The sequence below is a fragment of the Oncorhynchus mykiss genome, chromosome 5 (genome assembly GCF_013265735.2).
Source record: "Oncorhynchus mykiss isolate Arlee chromosome 5, USDA_OmykA_1.1, whole genome shotgun sequence".
NCBI classification, from domain to species: Eukaryota; Metazoa; Chordata; class Actinopteri; order Salmoniformes; family Salmonidae; genus Oncorhynchus; species Oncorhynchus mykiss.
In genome coordinates, this window is record NC_048569.1 from 35,449,346 (window position 1) to 35,467,476 (window position 18,131).

Sequence of the window (18,131 nt, forward strand, 5' to 3'; positions counted from 1 at the left end):
CCTGCACCAGGCTGGGAAGACTGAATCTGCAATAGGTAAGCAGCTTGGTTTGAAGAAATCAACTGTGGGAGCAATTATTAGGAAATGGAAGACATACAAGACCACTGATAATCTCCCTTGATCTGGGGCTCCACGCAAGATCTCACTCTGTGGGGTCAAAATGACCACAAGAACGGTGAGCAAAAATCCCAGAACCACACCTAGTGAATGACCTGCAGAGAGCTGGGACCAAAGTAACAAAGCCTACCATCAGTAACACAATACACCGCCAGGGACTCAAATCCTGCAGTGCCAGACGTGTCCCCCTGCTTAAGCCACTACATGTCCAGGCCCGTCTGAAGTTTGCTAGAGAGCATTTGGATGAAGAAGATTGGGAGAATGTCATATGGTCAGATGAAACCAAAATAGAACTATTTGGTAAAAACTCAACTCGTCGTGTTTGGAGGACAAAGAATGCTGAGTTGTATCCGAAGAACACCATACCTACTGTGAAGCATGGGGGTGGAAGCATCATGCTTTGGAGCTGTTTTTCTGCAAAGGGACCAGGACGACTGATCCGTGTAAAGGAAAGAATGAATGGGGCCATGTATCGTGAGATTTTGAGTGTAAACCTCCTTCCATCAGCAAGGGCATTGAAGATGCTGGGTCTTTCAGCATGACAATGATCCCAAACACACCGCCTGGGCAACGAAGGAGTGGCTTCGTAAGAACTATTTCAAGGTCCTGGAGTGGCCTAGCCAGTCTCCAGATCTTAACCCCATAGAAAATCTTTGGAGGGAGTTGAAAGTCCATGTTGCCCAGCAACAGCCCCAAAACATCACTGCTCTAGAGGAGATCTGCATGGAGGAATAGGCCAAAATACCAGCAACAGTGTGTGAAAACCTTGTGAAGACTTACAGAAAACGTTTGACCTCTGTCATTGCTAAGAAAGGGTATATAACAAAGTATTGAGATAAACTTTTGTCATTGACCAAATACTTATTTTCCACCATCATTTGCAAATACATTCATTTAAAATCCTACAATGTGATTTTCTGGATTTTTTTCCCCTCATTTTGCCTGTCATAGTTGAAGTGTACCTATGATGAAAATTACAGGCCTCTCATCTTTTTAAGTGGGAGAACTTGCACAATTGGTGGCTGACTAAATACGGTTTTGCCCCACTGTATAAGCCTGGGATATCAATCATTCAGAGTTGGCCTTAGTGGGAGTGACCAGAGAATTCTACAGGAGTGACCTTACAGAGTAAAGTAAGTCTAAAAAATTATGGCTAAACCCTGGCCATTTCCACTATTTATTTGATTTGAAACCTAACTAATGAAGGCCAAGTGTGATGCGTTGGTACACCAGACCGTCCACACATTTGGCCGATAGTGTCTTGGAATGAGATTAGGTGTAATGTGACCTTACTTTAGAGTGTATGCAATCCTTCATCAAAACATGTCACATTTGTGAACCCTTTATAAAGCATGACATACTGTTATGGATGCTTTGTAACACAGTGCTTATGAAGGATTTTTGAAAACAGTATAAGCTAAACAATTTAAAGCGGGACAAACACTTTCATAAATGTACAAACTATTTAATTTGAGTTTCACAATAAGATCAATTTAGTTCATTGGTTATATTAAACAAAAGTATTTGTAACGAAAAAAATCTATGGCAACTGAACCTATCAACTCACCAACACTTATAACAAGGCATGACTCAGATTGGCATAAATATAGTACCCACTACCTTCCGCCAAGAGAAGTAGACATCAATCATTCACTTAGACAGCTTGAGCAAGGGAGCTCTATTGCATTGGGGCAAATTCAACCTGAGCTCAAATTACATCCCTTCAGTTTCATGCATTGTAGACTAGAGCTGAGAAATGTAACATGTCCTTGTCCAGTGACCTACAGAACACTGTACCTACCACAGAGAAATAAATAAAAACAGTCAATGCTTATGTCCTCAATTTCAACTTTTTTTTTTCCATCCAACAAGTCACATCACACAAGGCATTCATTAAAGCCATCCTGTCCAAGGGAAAAGGTGCTTTATTGGCTCACAAGACTACTGACCTGTATATTTGGGATTAGAAAACATTATTATAAATCATACTGTTATTCGAGATGAATTAAGACAGTTATTGCTGATGCTGTGAAATATTGTAATATAATCGTCAGTGTTGGCAGTAAGAAGCCACCAGTTTTAAATATAAAAACGATAAAAACAGAAGAATTGAACATTTCCTTCAGCAGACACTTGAGATGACAGACATAATGCACTTTGTTGGGATGGATTAATTTCATTGCTTTTTGCACACTATCCACCCATTTCCTGTTGACCTGTCATACATAACTGAGCATGAGCCAGAGAGCATTGTGGGTCCCATAGGCCCCTTTCCCATCCACTCTGTAAACAGCCTCATTAACTGGCCACCCGATAGGCAATACAATGGAGAGTAATGCTGTGAAGGCTTGGATCTGTCCCATACATGACCAAGGAGAATAAAGTGGAGTATTACAGATGTTCTTCAATGGTTTTAGAGTTTGTCATTTTGAGGATGGATGTGAAAAGTTCAACCATTCAGTTCCATTGTGGTCCGTCTGCATTGACAGAGCAAGAGGAGAGAGCACCTTTGTTGACATCATACAGCCTACACTGAAGTTGAGTTTGAGAGGACAAGTCACCCAAACACCTCAGTCCCTCTAGATACTTACGGCTGCCCTTATGGCGAATTCCCCTGGGTCACCCCAGGACCCCCCCCCCCCACCATCCTTGCACCCCCCCAGAACCAGAGAGGGATGTACAGTGTAGGGTGCCTTACAGTGGGCCCTGGTCAATTGCAACAGTGCAATAGCAGCTCTACCCAGACGTGTCAGGGAGGAGTCTCTTAAACCAGCGCCCCACTGCCACGTCCACCCTCATCACCAGGGTCACCCCCACCAGCACAAACACACTGCTCACCAGGAACCCTGAGGCCTCAAACATCAACCTGCAAATATATAGGAAACATGTTAGAGAAGACATAATGCTTAATAGCATGCTAGAGAAGACAGATGACACATTTTGAGAGCATGACCAGGGACAAACCCAGTAACACAGAGTAGGAAGGAATGACACAAAGCCAATACTGTGGTTACTGTGAGTTGGTAAAGATACTTACTTGGGTGCAAAAACCTTCCACACCATTAAATGTCTCCTGAGGATAGCAGCTGCACAGACTGATGCAAAGACCTGAAAGAGGGGAGAAGAGGTCCTGAGTCAATGGCAGAGCAGTAGCGTGTGTGTTAGGGATGGGCATGGTAATTCTACTATCCGAATGGACGTTATTATTCAAACACTTGTGAGTGTATTCATTTTGATAAACGTAGGTCTATTTTAAAACGTTGTCTAACTGAAATGGTCCAAGTTACTTTGTTACACACAAGCATATTTTCATGAAATTCTTAATTTAATAAAAACTAAAAAAATGTAGTGTTTATGTACGGTCCATTGAGCTACTGCTGCTTCAGATGTCACATGGCTGACAGTACACTATTTACAGCTGTAAATGTAGCCTACATTTCTGAGGACACACAAAGGGATTATTTTAATATCATTGTCTTTCTCATGGACTCTGGGTTATGTTTTACATGAAAGGGCATTTTATACTATTACAGCATTTATCCCTCCGGTTAGCCCTGACAACGATATGCTATTTTCCCCACTTCAAACAACAATTAGCCTACAGGCACGCACCAACAGAGACCTGACACAGATCAATGCAAAACTCTCACCAGAACAGAATCAGTTCTACAATGGCAAACGCCAGACTTCTCTTTCACTGTTGCTGTTAGCCTATGCTTCTGTTAGCCAGAAACTACCGGAGAATAGCACCCAGAAAACAACTGTGTTTGTGACATTTTGCATCATTCTGATTAGTCAAGAGCAATATTTTGGTTATTTAAATAAAAATGTAAATATTCATGCCATTATTCTAATAGTGCTTACCTGTGCCCCGTTAATGAAGAGGTAGCGTGTTGCGAGCTGTAGAAGGGCAGAGCTGAACTGCTGGGGACTCTCCCTTAGTCTCATCTCCATGATAGCATTGTCCTCTCCTTCCTCCCCACCCCCCCCTCTTCCTCCTCGTCCCCCTCGCACCTCACACACCAGCGGCCAGAAGAGAAGCAGCGGACAAGCCACTGTATTCACAAACATACAGACACATCAGCATAAACTGAGCATCATATTCATGATCAATATTCAGGTACACTGTGTAGCCATCAATTAACTTAAGAGGTTGTCAGTATTGAAGTGTGGTACGGTATTACGCATAGACTGAAATAATGTCAGGAGGGATATGATTATAGCCACATTAACCACGATGTCAATCAACCTAAATACATTAGAATTCTTACTGTACAACACAGTAAACGGGTGAGTACCTGCAAAGAGGATGTGTGAGGAGAAGGTGTTGAGGGTGACCAGTGAAGCGGGGAGTATGGTGCCCGTGTGCCCACCAGGGAAGCCCACAAAGGCAGCAGCCCACTGGATGGATGGGAACGTAGGCAGATGGCCTGTGGCATGGAAGAACTGAGTGGCAGCCAGGGACCACAGCATTACCGGGGTCCAGGGCACAGAAAAGCCACCTGGCAGAGGGAGAGACAAGTCAAATCAAAGTAAAACCTTATTGGTCGCACACACATATTTAGCAAATGTTATTGCAGGTGTAGCGAAATGCTAGTGTTTCTAGCTCTAACAGTGCAGTAATATCTAACAATACACACAAATCGAAAAAGTAAAAGAATGGAATTAAGAAATATTAGGACGAGCAATGTCGGAGTCTGTCTGTCTGTATGCATTTATGTATCTAGGTATGCACACTACCGTTCAAAGTTTAGGGGCCACTTAGAAATGTCCTTGTTTTTGAAAGAAAAGCACATTTTTGTCCATTAAAATAACATCAACTTGATCAGAAATACAGTGTAGACGTTGATAATGTTGTAAATGACGATTGTAGCTGGAAACGGAGGATTTTATATGGATATCTACATAGGCCCATTATCAGCAACCATCACTCCTGTGTTCCATTGGCATGTTGTGTTAGGTAATCCAAGTTGATCATTTTAAAAGGGTAATTGATCATTAGAAAACCCTTTTGCAATTATGTTAGCACAGCTGAAAGCTGTTGTCCTGATTAAAGAAGCAATACAACTGATTTTCTTTAGACCAGTTGAGTATCTGGAGCATCAGCGTTTGTGGGTTTGATTAGAGGCTCAAAATGGCCAGAAATAAAGAATTTTCTTCTGAAACTCGTCTGTCTATTCTTATTCTGAGAAATGAAGGCTATTCCATGCGAGAAATCGCCAAGAAACTGAATCTCTCGTGCAACGCTGTGTACTACTCCCTTCACAGAACAGCGCAAACTGGCTCTAACCAGAATAGAAAGAGGAGTGGGAGGACTCGGTGCACAACTGAGCAAGAGGGCAAGTACATTAGAGTGTCTAGTTTGAGAAACAGACGCCTCACAAGTCCTCAACTGGCAGCTTCATTAAATAGTACCAGTAAAACACCAGTCTCAATGTCAACAGTGAAGAGACGACTCTGGGATGCTGGCCTTCTAGGCAGAGTTCCAAAGAAAAAGCCATCTCTCAGACTGGCCAATAAAAATAAAAGATTAAGATGGGGAAAAGAACACAGACACTGGACAGAGGAAGATTGGAAAAAAGGGTTATGGACAGACGAATCGAAGTTTGAGGTGTTTGGATCACAAAGAAGAACATTCGTGAGAGGCAGAAAAATGAGAAGATGCTGGAGGAGTGCTTGACGCCATCTGTCAAGCATGGTGGAGGCAATGTGATGGTCTGGGGTGCTTTGGTGGCAGTAAAGTGGGGGATTTGTACAGGGTAAAAGGGATCTTGAAGAAGGAAGGCTATCACTCCATTCTGCAACGCCATACACTGTGGAAGGCGCTTCATTGGAGCCAATTTCCTCCTACAACAGGACAATGACCTAAAGCACAGCTCCAAACTATGCAAGAACTATTTAGGGGAGAAGCAGTCAGCTGGTATTCTGTCTATAATGGAGTGGCCAGCACAGTCACTAGATCTCAACCCTATTCAGCTGTTGTGGGAGCAGCTTTACCGTATGGTACGTAAGAAGTGCTCATCAAGCCAATCCAACTTGTGGGAGGTGCTTCAGGAAGTATGGGGTGAAATCTCTAGAGATCCCCATAACAAATTGACAACTAAAATGACAAAGGTCTGCAAGGCTGTAATTGCTGCAAATGGAGTATTCTTTGATGAAAGCAAAGTTTGAAGGACAATTACTTCAATTAAAAATCCTAATTTATAACCTTGTTAACGTCTTGACTATATTTCCTATTCATTTTGCAACTCATTTCATGTATGTTTTCATGGAAAACAAGGACATTTCTAAGTGACCCCAAACCTTTGAACGGTTGTGTATGTACAGTGCACCCGGAAAGTATTTAGCCCCCTCGACTTTTTCCACGTTGTTACATTACAGCCTTATTCTAACATTTGATTAAATCGTTTTTTTTCTGTGTGAGACGCACACACACACATCAAAAGTTTGGACATGCCTACTCATTCAAGGGTTTTCTTATTTTTACTACATTCTACATTGTAGAATAATAGTGAAGACATCAAAACTATTAAATAACACATATGGAATCATGTAGTAACCAAAACAAAGTGTTGAGAAAAATATATTTGAGATTTCTTCAAAGTAGCCACCCTTTGCCAAGAGTGTGCAAAGCTGTCAAGGCATTCTGGCAATCAGCTTCACCTGGAATGCTTTTCAAACAGTTTTGAAGGAGTTCCCACGTATGCTGAGCACTTGTTGGCTGCTTTTCCTTCTCTCTGCGGCCCAACTCATCCCAAACCATCTCAATTGGGTTGAGGTCATGTGATTGTGGAGGCCAGGTCATCTGATGTAGCACTCCATCACTCTCCTTCTTGGTCAAATAGCCCTTACACAGCCTGGAGGTGTGTTTGGGGTCATTTTCATGTTGAAAAACAAATGATAGTCCCACTAAGCGCAAACCAGATGGGATGGCATATCGCTGCAGAATGCTGTGGTAGCCATGCTGGTTAAGTGTGCCTTGAATTCTAAATGAATCACTGACCGTGTCATCAGCAAAGCACCCCCACACCACCTCCTCCATACTTCACGGTGAGAACCACACATGGGGAGAACATCCGTTCACCTACTCTGCATCTCACAAAGACACTCTGTGAAGCATTTATTTGGGCTGCTATTTCTGAGGCTGGTAACTCTAATGAAAGTATCCTCAGCAGCAGAGGTAATTCTGGCTCTTCCTTTCCTGTGGCGGTCGTCATGAGAGCCAGTTTCATCACTGCGCTTGATGATTTTTATGACTGCACTTGAAGAAACTTTCAATGTTCTTGAAATTATCTGGATTGACTGAGCTTGACTGTTTCTCTTTGCTTATTTGAGCTGTTCTTGCCATAATATAGACTTGGTAGTTTACAAAATATGGCTACCTTCTGTATACCACCCCTACCTTGTCACAACACAACTGATTGGCTCAAATGCATTAAGGTGGAGAGAAATTCCACAAATTAACTTTTAACAAGTCACAATTGCTAATTGAAATGCATTCCAGGTGACTACCTCACGAAGCTGGCTGAATGAATGACAAGAGTGTGCAAAGCTGTAATTAAGGCAAAAGGTGGACACTTTGAAGAATCTAAAATAGATAACATTTGTTAAATTCCATGTGTTATTTCATAGTTTATGTCTTCACTATTATTGTACAATGTAGAAAATTGCAAACATAAAGAAAAGCCCTGGAAGTGTGTCCAAACTTTTGATTGGTACTGTGTTTGGGTCTAATATATATATATATATATATATATATAAAAAACTGAAAAATTAGGCGTGCAAAATTATTCAGCCCCCTTAAGTTAATACTTTGTAGCGCCACCTTTTGCTGCGATTACAGCTGTAAGTCGCTTGGGGTATGTCTATCAGTTTTGCACATCGAGAGACTGAAATGTTTTCCCATTCCTCGCAAAACAGCTCGAGCTCAGTGAGGTTGGATGGAGAGCATTTGTGAACAGCAGTTTTCAGTTCTTTCCACAGATTCTCGATTGGATTCAGGTCTGGACTTTGACTTGGCCATTCTAACACCTGGATATGTTTATTTTTGAACCATTCCATTGTAGATTTTGCTTTATGTTTTGGATCATTGTCTTGTTGGAAGACAAATCTCCGTCCCAGTCTCAGGTCTTTTGCAGACTCCATCAGGTTTTCTTCCAGAATGGTCCTGTATTTGGCTCCATCCATCTTCCCATCAATTTTAACCATCTTCCCTGTCCCTGCTGAAGAAAAGCAGGCCCAAACCATGATGCTGCCACCACCATGTTTGACAGTGTGGATGGTGTGTTCAGCTGTGTTGCTTTTACGCCAAACACAACGTTTTGCATTGTTGCCAAAAAGTTCAATTTTGGTTTCATCTGACCAGAGCACCTTCTTCCACATGTTTGGTGTGTCTCCCAGGTGGCTTGTGGCAAACTTTAAACGACACTTTTTATGGATATCTTTAAGAAATGGCTTTCTTCTTGCCACTCTTCCATAAAGGCCAGATTTGTGCAATATACGACTGATTGTTGTCCTATGGACAGAGTCTCCCACCTCAGCTGTAGATCTCTGCAGTTCATCCAGAGTGATCATGGGCCTCTTGGCTGCATCTCTGATCAGTCTCTTCCTTGTATGAGCTGAAAGTTTAGAGGGACGGCCAGGTCTTGGTAGATTTGCAGTGGTCTGATACTCCTTCCATTTCAATATTATCGCTTGCACAGTGCTCCTTGGGATGTTTAAAGCTTGGGAAATCTTTTTGTATCCAAATCCGGCTTTAAACTTCTTCACAACAGTCTCTCGGACCTGCCTGGTGTGTTCCTTGTTCTTCATGATGCTCTCTGCGCTTTTAACGGACCTCTGAGACTATCACAGTGCAGGTGCATTTATACGGAGACTTGATTACACACAGGTGGATTGTATTTATCATCATTAGTCATTTAGGTCAACATTGGATCATTCAGATATCCTCACTAAACTTCTGGAGAGAGTTTGCTGCACTGAAAGTAAAGGGGCTGAATAATTTTGCACGCCCAATTTTTCAGTTTTTGATTTGTTAAAAAAGTTTGAAATATCCAATAAATGTCGTTCCACTTCATTAATTGTGTCCCACTTGTTGTTGATTCTTCACAAAAAAGTACAGTTTTATATCTTTATGTTTGAAGCCTGAAATGTGGCAAAAGGTCGCAAAGTTCAAGGGGGCCGAATACTTTCGCAAGGCACTGTATATATAAGGTGCCTTGCAAATTTATTCATCCCCCTTGGCGTTTTTCCTATTTTGTTGCATTACAACCTGTAATTTAAATGGATTTTTATTTGGATTTCATGTAATGGACATACACAAAATAGTCCAAATTGGTGAAGTGAAATGGTGAAATGGTGAAATGGTGAAATGGTGTGTGCACATGTATTCACCCCCTTTGCTATGAAGCCCCTAAATAAGATCTGGTGCAACCAATTACCTTCAGAAGTTACATAATTAGTTAAATAAAGATCACCTGTGTGCAATCTAAGTGTCTCATGATCTCAGTATATATATATACATACATATACACACCTGCTCTGAAAGGCCGCAGAGTCTGCAACACCACTAAGCAGCACCACGAAGACTAAGGAGCTCTCCAAACAGGTCAGGTACAAAGTCGGAGAAGTACAGATCAGGTTTGGGTTATAAAAAAAATATCTGAAACTTTTAACATCCCACGGAGTACCATTAAATTAAAGATTATTCACCACAACAAACCTGCCAAGAGGGCCGCCCACCAAAACTCACAGACCAGGCAAAGAGGGCATTAATCAGAGAGGCAAAAAAGAGACCAAAGATAACCCTGAATGAGCTACAAAGCTCCACAGCGGAGTACTTTAAGCCTACCCTCCACAGAGCTGGGCTTTATGGAAGATTGGCCAGACAAAAGCCATTGCTTAAAGAAAAAAATAAGGAAACACGTTTGGTGTTCGCCAAAGGGCATGGGGGAGACTCCCCAAACATATGGAAGAAGGTACCCTGGTCAGATGAGACTAAAATTGAGCTTTTCGGCCATCAAGGAAAATGCTATGTTTGGCACAAACCCAACACCTCTCATCACCCCAAGAATACCATCACCCCAAGAATACCATCCCCACAGTGAAGCATGGGGGTGGCAGCATCATGCTGCGGGAATGTTTTTCATCTACAGGGACTTTGAAATTGGTCAGAATTGAAGGAATGATGGATTGCGCCAAATACAGGGAAATTCTTGAGAGAAACCTGTTTCAGTCTTCCAGAGATTTGAGACTGGGACGGAGGTTCACCTTCAGCAGGACAATGACCCAAAGCATACTGCTAAAGCAACACTCGAGTGGTTTAAGGGAAACATTTAAATGTCTTGGAATGGCCTAGTCAAAGCCCAGACCTTAATCCAATTGAGAATCTGTGGTATGATTTAAAGATTGGATTGCTATACACCAGCGGAACCCATCCAACTTGAAGGAGCTGGAGCAGTTTTGCCCATACCAGTAATTGCTGCAAAGGGTGGCTCTACAAAGTATTGATTTTGGAGGGGTGAATAGTTATGCACACTCAAGTTCAGTTTATTTGGTCTTATTTCTTGTTTGTCTCACAATAAAAAACATTTTGCATCTTCAAAGTGGTAGGGATGTTGTGTAAATCAAATGACACAACCCCTTCAAAAAATCTAGTTTAATTCCAGGTTGTAAGGCAACAAAATAGGAAAAATGTCAAGGGGGGTGACTACTTTTGCAAGGCACTGTATATTCTGAAAAATAGTATAATGTACAGCAATAGTTAAATAGGATAGGCATTGACTACAATACAGTATATACATATGAAGTGGGTAAAACAGTACGTAAACATTATTAAAGTAACCCGTGTTCAATGACTATGTACATAGGGCAGCAGCCTCTAAGGTGCATGGTAGTGTAACCGGGTGGTAGCCAGCCAGTGACAGTTACTAAAGTTCAGGGCAGGGTACAAATAAGTCAGAGGCAAATAAGATAAATCCATAATCATTAGTATCTCTAGTAGTTAGTTCGAGACAAACATTCAACATATGCAAAAGTAAAATTACAGGCATGTTATTGAAGATGAAAAGAGGACCAAATAGTCAGACCATTGATCACACACTGTGAGCAGCTTACCAGAGTGCGACCCCTGCAGGGCGTTGAGGGTAGTGGAGGAGGCGTGAATCTGCAGCAGGGCTCCCATCTCCAGGAGCAGCAGCAGGAAGGACAGGGACATGCCCTCTGGATGCAGCAGCAGCAGGCCCAGCCCTAGCAGGCCGCACAGCAGGACCACGGGGGCTGAGTAGACCGTACCCAGCCCGTAGGCCTCCACGGCTGGCCGGTCACCCCCCTCAGGAACCCTGGCTGGTTCTCCATCCTCCAGGGAGCGGCGCATGCGCTGGTAGAGCTGGGGGATAAGGTGGTGCAGCTCTGCCTGGGTGCTGATGCCCGTGCTGGCCCGGTAGCGGGGTGGGGGGAGCGATACAGGGCCTCGGACAGGGGTTGCAGCCCTGCTTTTGATAAATACGGTGAGCGGGTCCAGCCATAGCAGCGCCAGCCCTACGCCCAGCAGAGAGAAGGCAACCCTAGGGAGGGCCCGCTGGCCCAAGCTGATCAGCTCAGCCAGGTTCCGAAAGCTGTCCTCTGGGGTGGCAGCCACAGCCCAGTGGAGCCCCAAACAGACAGACAGCAGAGGCAGGATCCAGCGGGCCGTGAACACCGTGCCACCAGGGCTGTTCAGGTTGCCGTAGTGCCGCAGCCAGCGCCGCAGCAGGTAGGTCCAGGCGCCCAGAGAGGCCAGAGACAGGATGTAGTGCAGGTTCTTCAGACGGCTGTCCTGCACCCGTGACAGGGGGGAGAGGAACGGGGAGGGCTGGCAGGAGCCCTGCTCCTCACGACAGCCGTGAAAGAAGAGGGAGAGGTAGAGAGAGCCCACTAACACCCCCAGGCAGGCCAGGAAGGTGCTGCTCTCCCTCCTTACGGCTAAGGGGGATAGAACCGGGGAGGGCAGCAGCCCGGCGGGTTTCAGGGGGTCATGGACAGGGGGTAGCAGGAGGCCGTCCCAGTTGAGATGGAAGGGGACATAAAGACTCATGGAAAAAAGCAGAAAGGTGACCACACGGCCCTCTGCTATTACATAGCTGTCAGAGAGCAGGGAGGCACAGCGCAGGAGGAGCACCAGAAGGGGAGGGGTTAATAAGAAGCGAGGCAGGGTCAGCCAGCCACGTCTTGGGGACACCTCTCCACCCTCAGCCGCTGTAGTCTTCCTGGCCTGTTGGGCTCTCCAGAGGACCAGTACCTCAGAGGAGAGGGCTGCAGCCGCCAGGCACCAGGACCCCTCAGCATAGCCCTGGGTGAACAGCTGACTTGCAGCCACACACACCCCCACCACAGTGGCTGCCACCAGAGGGACCCTCAGCAGACCACTCTCCCTCACCAGCACAGAGGACATCTCAGAGAGGACGTAACACAGCACACAGGCACACGCCAGGACAGCTATGCCGGCAGCCATCTTGGCTGGGTTGAAGTGGGCCCAGGTGGCGCGGCAGGTGTCCCGGACAGAGGTCAGGTACCCCTGCAGGGAGGCCACTAGTTCTGGGGTGGGAGAGCGGCCCTCTTTGACGGTGCTGAGGTAATTGGAGGAGAGGCGGGAGAAGTCTGCCTGCAGCTGAGACAGACTCTCTAGAGGGATGTCTTTGGCCATTCTGGAATAGGTCTCTAGGAAACGGTTGACCTTTAAAAAGACAAAAAGGGTCAAATTTATAATTTGGTTAGTCACGATACCAGAATTTTGGCTTTGATACCGACACCAGGTTTAGCATTACCATGCCCGATACCACGTCAAAACAAGACGTATTAGCCAAAGTCACAGAACGGGACTTGATCCAGAAAGATCTCTTGAGTTCAATATTATTATACATTTTTCAGAGATAGCCATGAATTAATTAATGACGGGTAAAAGTATTTAAAACCCTTTTATAATTTTTGGGTTACCAGATGCACGTTTTCAATCACCAGGTGCACGGAGGAAAATGAGCATTTGCATCCATAGTCATTAATGAATCAATTTTACAATCAATTTGACTTTGTTTTTACCAATATATACTGAACAAAAATATAAACGCAACATGTAAAGGGTTGATTTCAGATTGCAGAAATTATCCATTCACACAAATTGCTTATTTCTCTCCAATGTTGTGCACAAATTTGTTTACATCCTTGTTAGTGAGCATTTCTCATTTGCCAAGATAATCCTGTGACATATCAAGAAGCTGAATAAACAGCTTGATCATGACATATGCCAGCCCAGGACCTCCGGCTTCTTCACCTGCAGGATCGTCTGAAACTGAGGAGTATTTCTGTCTGTAATAAAGTCCTTTTGTGGGGAAAAACCTTCTGATTGGCTACGCCTGGCTCCCCATTAGGCGTGGCCTAATGAATAAATTTCAATTGACTGAAATTGTTGCGTTTATATTTCTGTTCAGTATAACTACATAATTTATTATTTATTTGAATGGTAAATATTTATTTATTTAACCAGGCAAGTCAGTTAAGAACAAATTCGTATTTTCAATGACGGCCTAGGAACAGTGGGGGGCAGAACGACAGATTTGTACCTTGTCAGCTCGGGGTTTGAACTTGAAACCTTCCGGTTACTAATCCAACGCTCTAACCACTAGGCTACCCTGCCGCCCCAAAATAAATTGAGTCAATCAATATGTAGCCTATCCACATTTCAAGTGAATGCATATTCAATAGGAGTGTGTGCATGCATTGAGTTATTGAGCTTGAGCTGGATTTCAAAAGGCTATAGACATAAAACAATCAGTTTCCTTTCCATTTGGGACTTATTGTATTTAACTGATGAACAACATTTGAATAGAAGTGCGAGATGTCTCTAAGAACTAATTAATTAATTCACACACAAAGTGAGAGACAGGAGAATCGTGGCTGATGCGAAGGAGATAAAGTGAATGAATAAATGTTTTGGCAATGACTGTTTTTTGTGACAATGAGCTTTAAAAAAATCTACATATTTTGCATTATGGTTTGCATATTATCAAAAAGTACAAGGGTCATGAATTGATGTTAGCTTCACCTGTAAACTAGCAAGGAAAGTTTGCCTACAAAGCTGGAAGCTACCTGTATCTTCTTGCATTGTAAAGTGTTGTAAATTGTTTTCTGAACAATTGCAACATTTCTACATGCCATATTATTGAAGTGTTTTAACTTCAGTGTAGCATGAGTGAGGAGCTAACATGCAGCCCAGACTCCCAGTGAGGGAAGCGGTTCCTCAGTACAGGCTAAAGCTAGCAATAAATAAGTGGAGCAGGTACAGTGAGCTCGGGCTATAAGGGGACATCAGATGCACTGATAGAGTTGATCCTCTCTCAAATCAGTAGATGATGTGAGAGAAGTACTGAAAGTAACAACAATTCTAGTACTGACTCATTTTCCATGTTATAGTATCAAATAAGTACAGAAGTTTACCAGAAGTACAACACTTAATAATCCAAATTAATATAAACTCGTATTCATGGTTAGAATATGCACATAAATGTGCAGTCAATTGTAATGTTCAACATACATCACGTGTGCATCTGATATGATAACAGATCTTTGGGATTACCTGTTTGGCATTGATCCACAGTGCCTCTGCCTGGCTGAGACCTGCTGGTGCACCCCCTGTCTGGCTTTCTGCAGGGAACAGAGGCAGCAGGACCTGTCCCACACTGCTGTAGGGGATGGGGATGCCCAGGAGCAGGGCCAGAGTAGGCACCAGGTCTGTCTGGGGCACCACCTCAGGATCACTCTACAGGGAGACAGAAACAAAACAAGGGTCATTCAATGTGGAATGATCAATGCAACACTCACTATTCATATCATGATTGTTGAGGATATTATAGGAATGGTGGGAATGTGCAGCTGCTATACTCACCTCGGAAGGGGATGCTGGAAAGAGGGGAGAGGGGCTGTAGAGGAAGATGGCAGCATCAGTCTCCTTCTGGCTCTCCCCCCCGTGGTCACCAGTATCTGTCATACCGTGATCTCCCATAACCACTAACAGGGTGTCATTCTGCAGCCGATCAAGCACAGATCTTGGGGACAAAACAATGGTCAGACTGGTAGAGCCATGCATGGTATGTCATCTGACATACAGCACACAGTATTTTAGAGAGCATTGTACAAATGCAATCCTAAAGATAGTTCTTTAAAATGGCATTGATATTACATTCTGTACTACTGAATCTAAGAGAGTATGAAATAGCCTAGTGCTACTGTGGCCAGGAGACCTTATAATTCCCACTGACCTGATGACCCCATCCATCTGGGTGAGCTTGTCAGCCATGGCCGGGTGGTCAGGACCAAACCTGTGGCCACAGTGATCCACCCCCAGGAAGTGAGCTACCAGCACATCCCAGTCATCACTTACCACTGAGGAAGAGAGGAGAGAGAAAGGGAGATGTGAAGGAGAAGCCAATACTGTACACCACAAATACAAATGTGTCTGGCTGTCTGCCAATGCTTACTGATGTTGTACAGGTGCTGCAGAATTCCATTGTCCACTGTGTGCAGATCCTTGACATTGAAAGAGGGGAAGGGCAGGGAACGGTGGAACTTTTTTGGGAAGAGACTTTCCCATGTGTCATCACCCATGAAGACCACTCTCTTGCCTATAGAAAGAAGAAAGGGAATAATCAGGCAAAGCTGAGTTCAAATTTTTGTCATGTCCCATCTGTGCCTTTCTGAGCATAACCTTGAATGTTTTACTTACAGGATGGCGAATTGAGCCAGACTTTATAGACTGTCACTCACCCACTTCTGCTAGCTGGTGAACTAGGTTGTCCTCCAGGATGGCACTGGAGGCAAAGTTATTGCCCACATCAATGAAGGTGGGCAGGGAGCCTGTGGTGAAGCCCTTGATCCTCTGCATAGTGGTGGTGGGGGGGTCGGCACGGAATGGGAACAGGCGGGCATGGGAGGGCTTTGATGAGGTCACTTCCTCCAGCACGGGCAGCTTGTTCTCGAAAGGGCGGGGCTCTTTGTTCGCGGGGTCAAAGCGGGCAAAGTCGATCTTCAGGGCGTCTATGATGAGAACCACAGCCTTGCGGAAGCGTGGCTGTCCTTGGCAGAAGTCCCCCTGCTGGTCCCCTGGCAGCAAAACATCCCCACAGGTGCTGGTCCGGTTGACCTCCAGCCTCACCAGCAGGAAGCCGCCCACAAACAGGAAGATGCCAATGTAGAACATGGCACATAGCCACAAGAGCAGAACTAGGATGGGGAGTCTCTTCATCCTAGGGACAGATCATAGACTGTATATGGGCCAAATGCATGAGTGTAGAAACAATTTGCTGGTTGTAGCTGAAATCTTGATCATGACATAAAAATGTCAATAGCCAACTGACAATCACGGTAATTGCTATAATAGCAGCATTTCTACGTGATTTAAAATAATGTAGAATCTTGCAATATATGTACAGATTCAACCTCTATGTAACAGCAAACTGGCCAACGTTCGCTAGCTACTGGTACACAGGAGGCGCCATAGCATCCATAACCATGGGCCAAAAAGTTAAATTATCTGACGTGTCTTTTCCGTAAGACTTTAAGACTGGTTTCGTTAGAATTCAAGTTAGCGAGCTGGACTTGTAACTTGTTACCACGTAGCTATTTACATGATCTGTTTTAAACGCAACAGCCATATCGCTTATCAGTTGCTAGTGCTAGTTAGCCTAGGTACCAACCTGTACAATTACTAGCTAACGTTACTGACCTTGTAGAGCTCCGTTTTGTCCTCTCTGAGACGGGGCTTGTCGACAACGAGTGTATACACGAGAGCCAGCAACGAGACAGGTGCCTCAGGTACACACAGTGCGATAATATTCCCTCTTACCTTCATTGGGACTCCAGTTCAGCTATTCATTCAACTGCCAGCGCCTAACAGAGCAGAAGCGCATGTCCCTACACGGTCACCTCTCGCTGTAACCCCACTTCCGGTATATACTTCTTCTTTGGTATTATTGTGGTCTGCAATTTTTTTTAGAATTGCATGCTACCACCTACTGTATCGGCTGTGTATCAGCCTCCTATTCTGTAGTACGAATTAATTACACAATGTGAAAACATTGCCCTACCAAGTAACCCTGCACACATTAAAATCTCACCCCTATTCCACTACTTTGGCCCTATCTGATCCTACTCCAGGCCAGCAGTCTGGGAGGACGGAACACTATCGTTCAAAACATCCTGTAACTCTTCAGCAGGTAAATCTAAGACACCCAAGTACTTCTCTGCAACTGCCACCACAACATCTATCCTCTGTGATTTACGTTCCATTCCTGCGGTACAATCTACAACCAGGGCCATAAACACCAAATAAGCAACCTTACTGAAGCACGTTATTCATATCACTATAGGCCTCGGCCTACTCACAGGTATCCTCTTAGGATCCCTCACCCTAGACCCATTTTCCTCTTCTATTCTCTTCACTGCCTCAGCATACGACACCTTCTGCACTACTCTAACCCTGGCAACCTCAACCTGTCTTTCTCTCAATGGACACCTCTGATCTCCAGCATCATGGGCACCCCAACAGTTTACACACAAATAGTGGAAAAAGTACCAAATTGTCATACTTGAGTAAAAGTAAAGATACCTTCATAGAAAATAAAGTCAACCAGTAAAATACTACTTGAGTAAAAGTCTAAATGTATTTGGTTTTAAATATACGTAAGTATCAAAAGTAAATGTATTTGCTAAAATATACTTAAGTTTCAAAATAATAAATAATGATTTCAAATTCCTTATATTAAGCAAACCAGATGGCACCGTTTATTTTAATTAGATTTTATCTACGGATAGCCAGGGGCATACTCCAACACTCAAACATAATTTACAAAGTATGTGTGTTTAGTTTGTCCGCCAGATCAGATGCAGTAGGGATGACCAGGGATGTTCTCTTGATAACTGTGTAAATTGGACAATTTTTCTGTCCTGCTAAGAATTCTAAATGTAAAGAGTACTTTTGGGTGTCA

General features: G+C 43.9%; 1 protein-coding gene across 2 annotated transcripts; it reads right to left on the minus strand.

The window, feature by feature from the left end:
* Positions 1 to 1,566: 1,566 nt before the first annotated feature.
* pigo (phosphatidylinositol glycan anchor biosynthesis, class O) lies at positions 1,567 to 17,128 on the minus strand. Of its 2 annotated transcripts, none has more exons than XM_021602565.2 (11): positions 16,991 to 17,128; positions 15,913 to 16,391; positions 15,627 to 15,770; positions 15,408 to 15,531; positions 15,035 to 15,194; positions 14,726 to 14,908; positions 11,233 to 12,829; positions 4,416 to 4,619; positions 3,982 to 4,172; positions 3,155 to 3,225; positions 1,567 to 2,983 (listed from the first exon to the last, which is right to left on the minus strand). In XM_021602565.2, exons 2-11 carry the CDS (start codon positions 16,388 to 16,390, stop codon positions 2,854 to 2,856), a joined length of 3,282 nt encoding a protein of 1,093 aa, XP_021458240.2. In that variant the 5' UTR covers position 16,391; positions 16,991 to 17,128; the 3' UTR covers positions 1,567 to 2,853. The 2 variants fall into 2 exon arrangements, with proteins under 2 accessions (XP_021458240.2, XP_021458239.2); XM_021602564.2 differs by having other exon boundaries at positions 16,871 to 17,079.
* Positions 17,129 to 18,131: the final 1,003 nt, after the last annotated feature.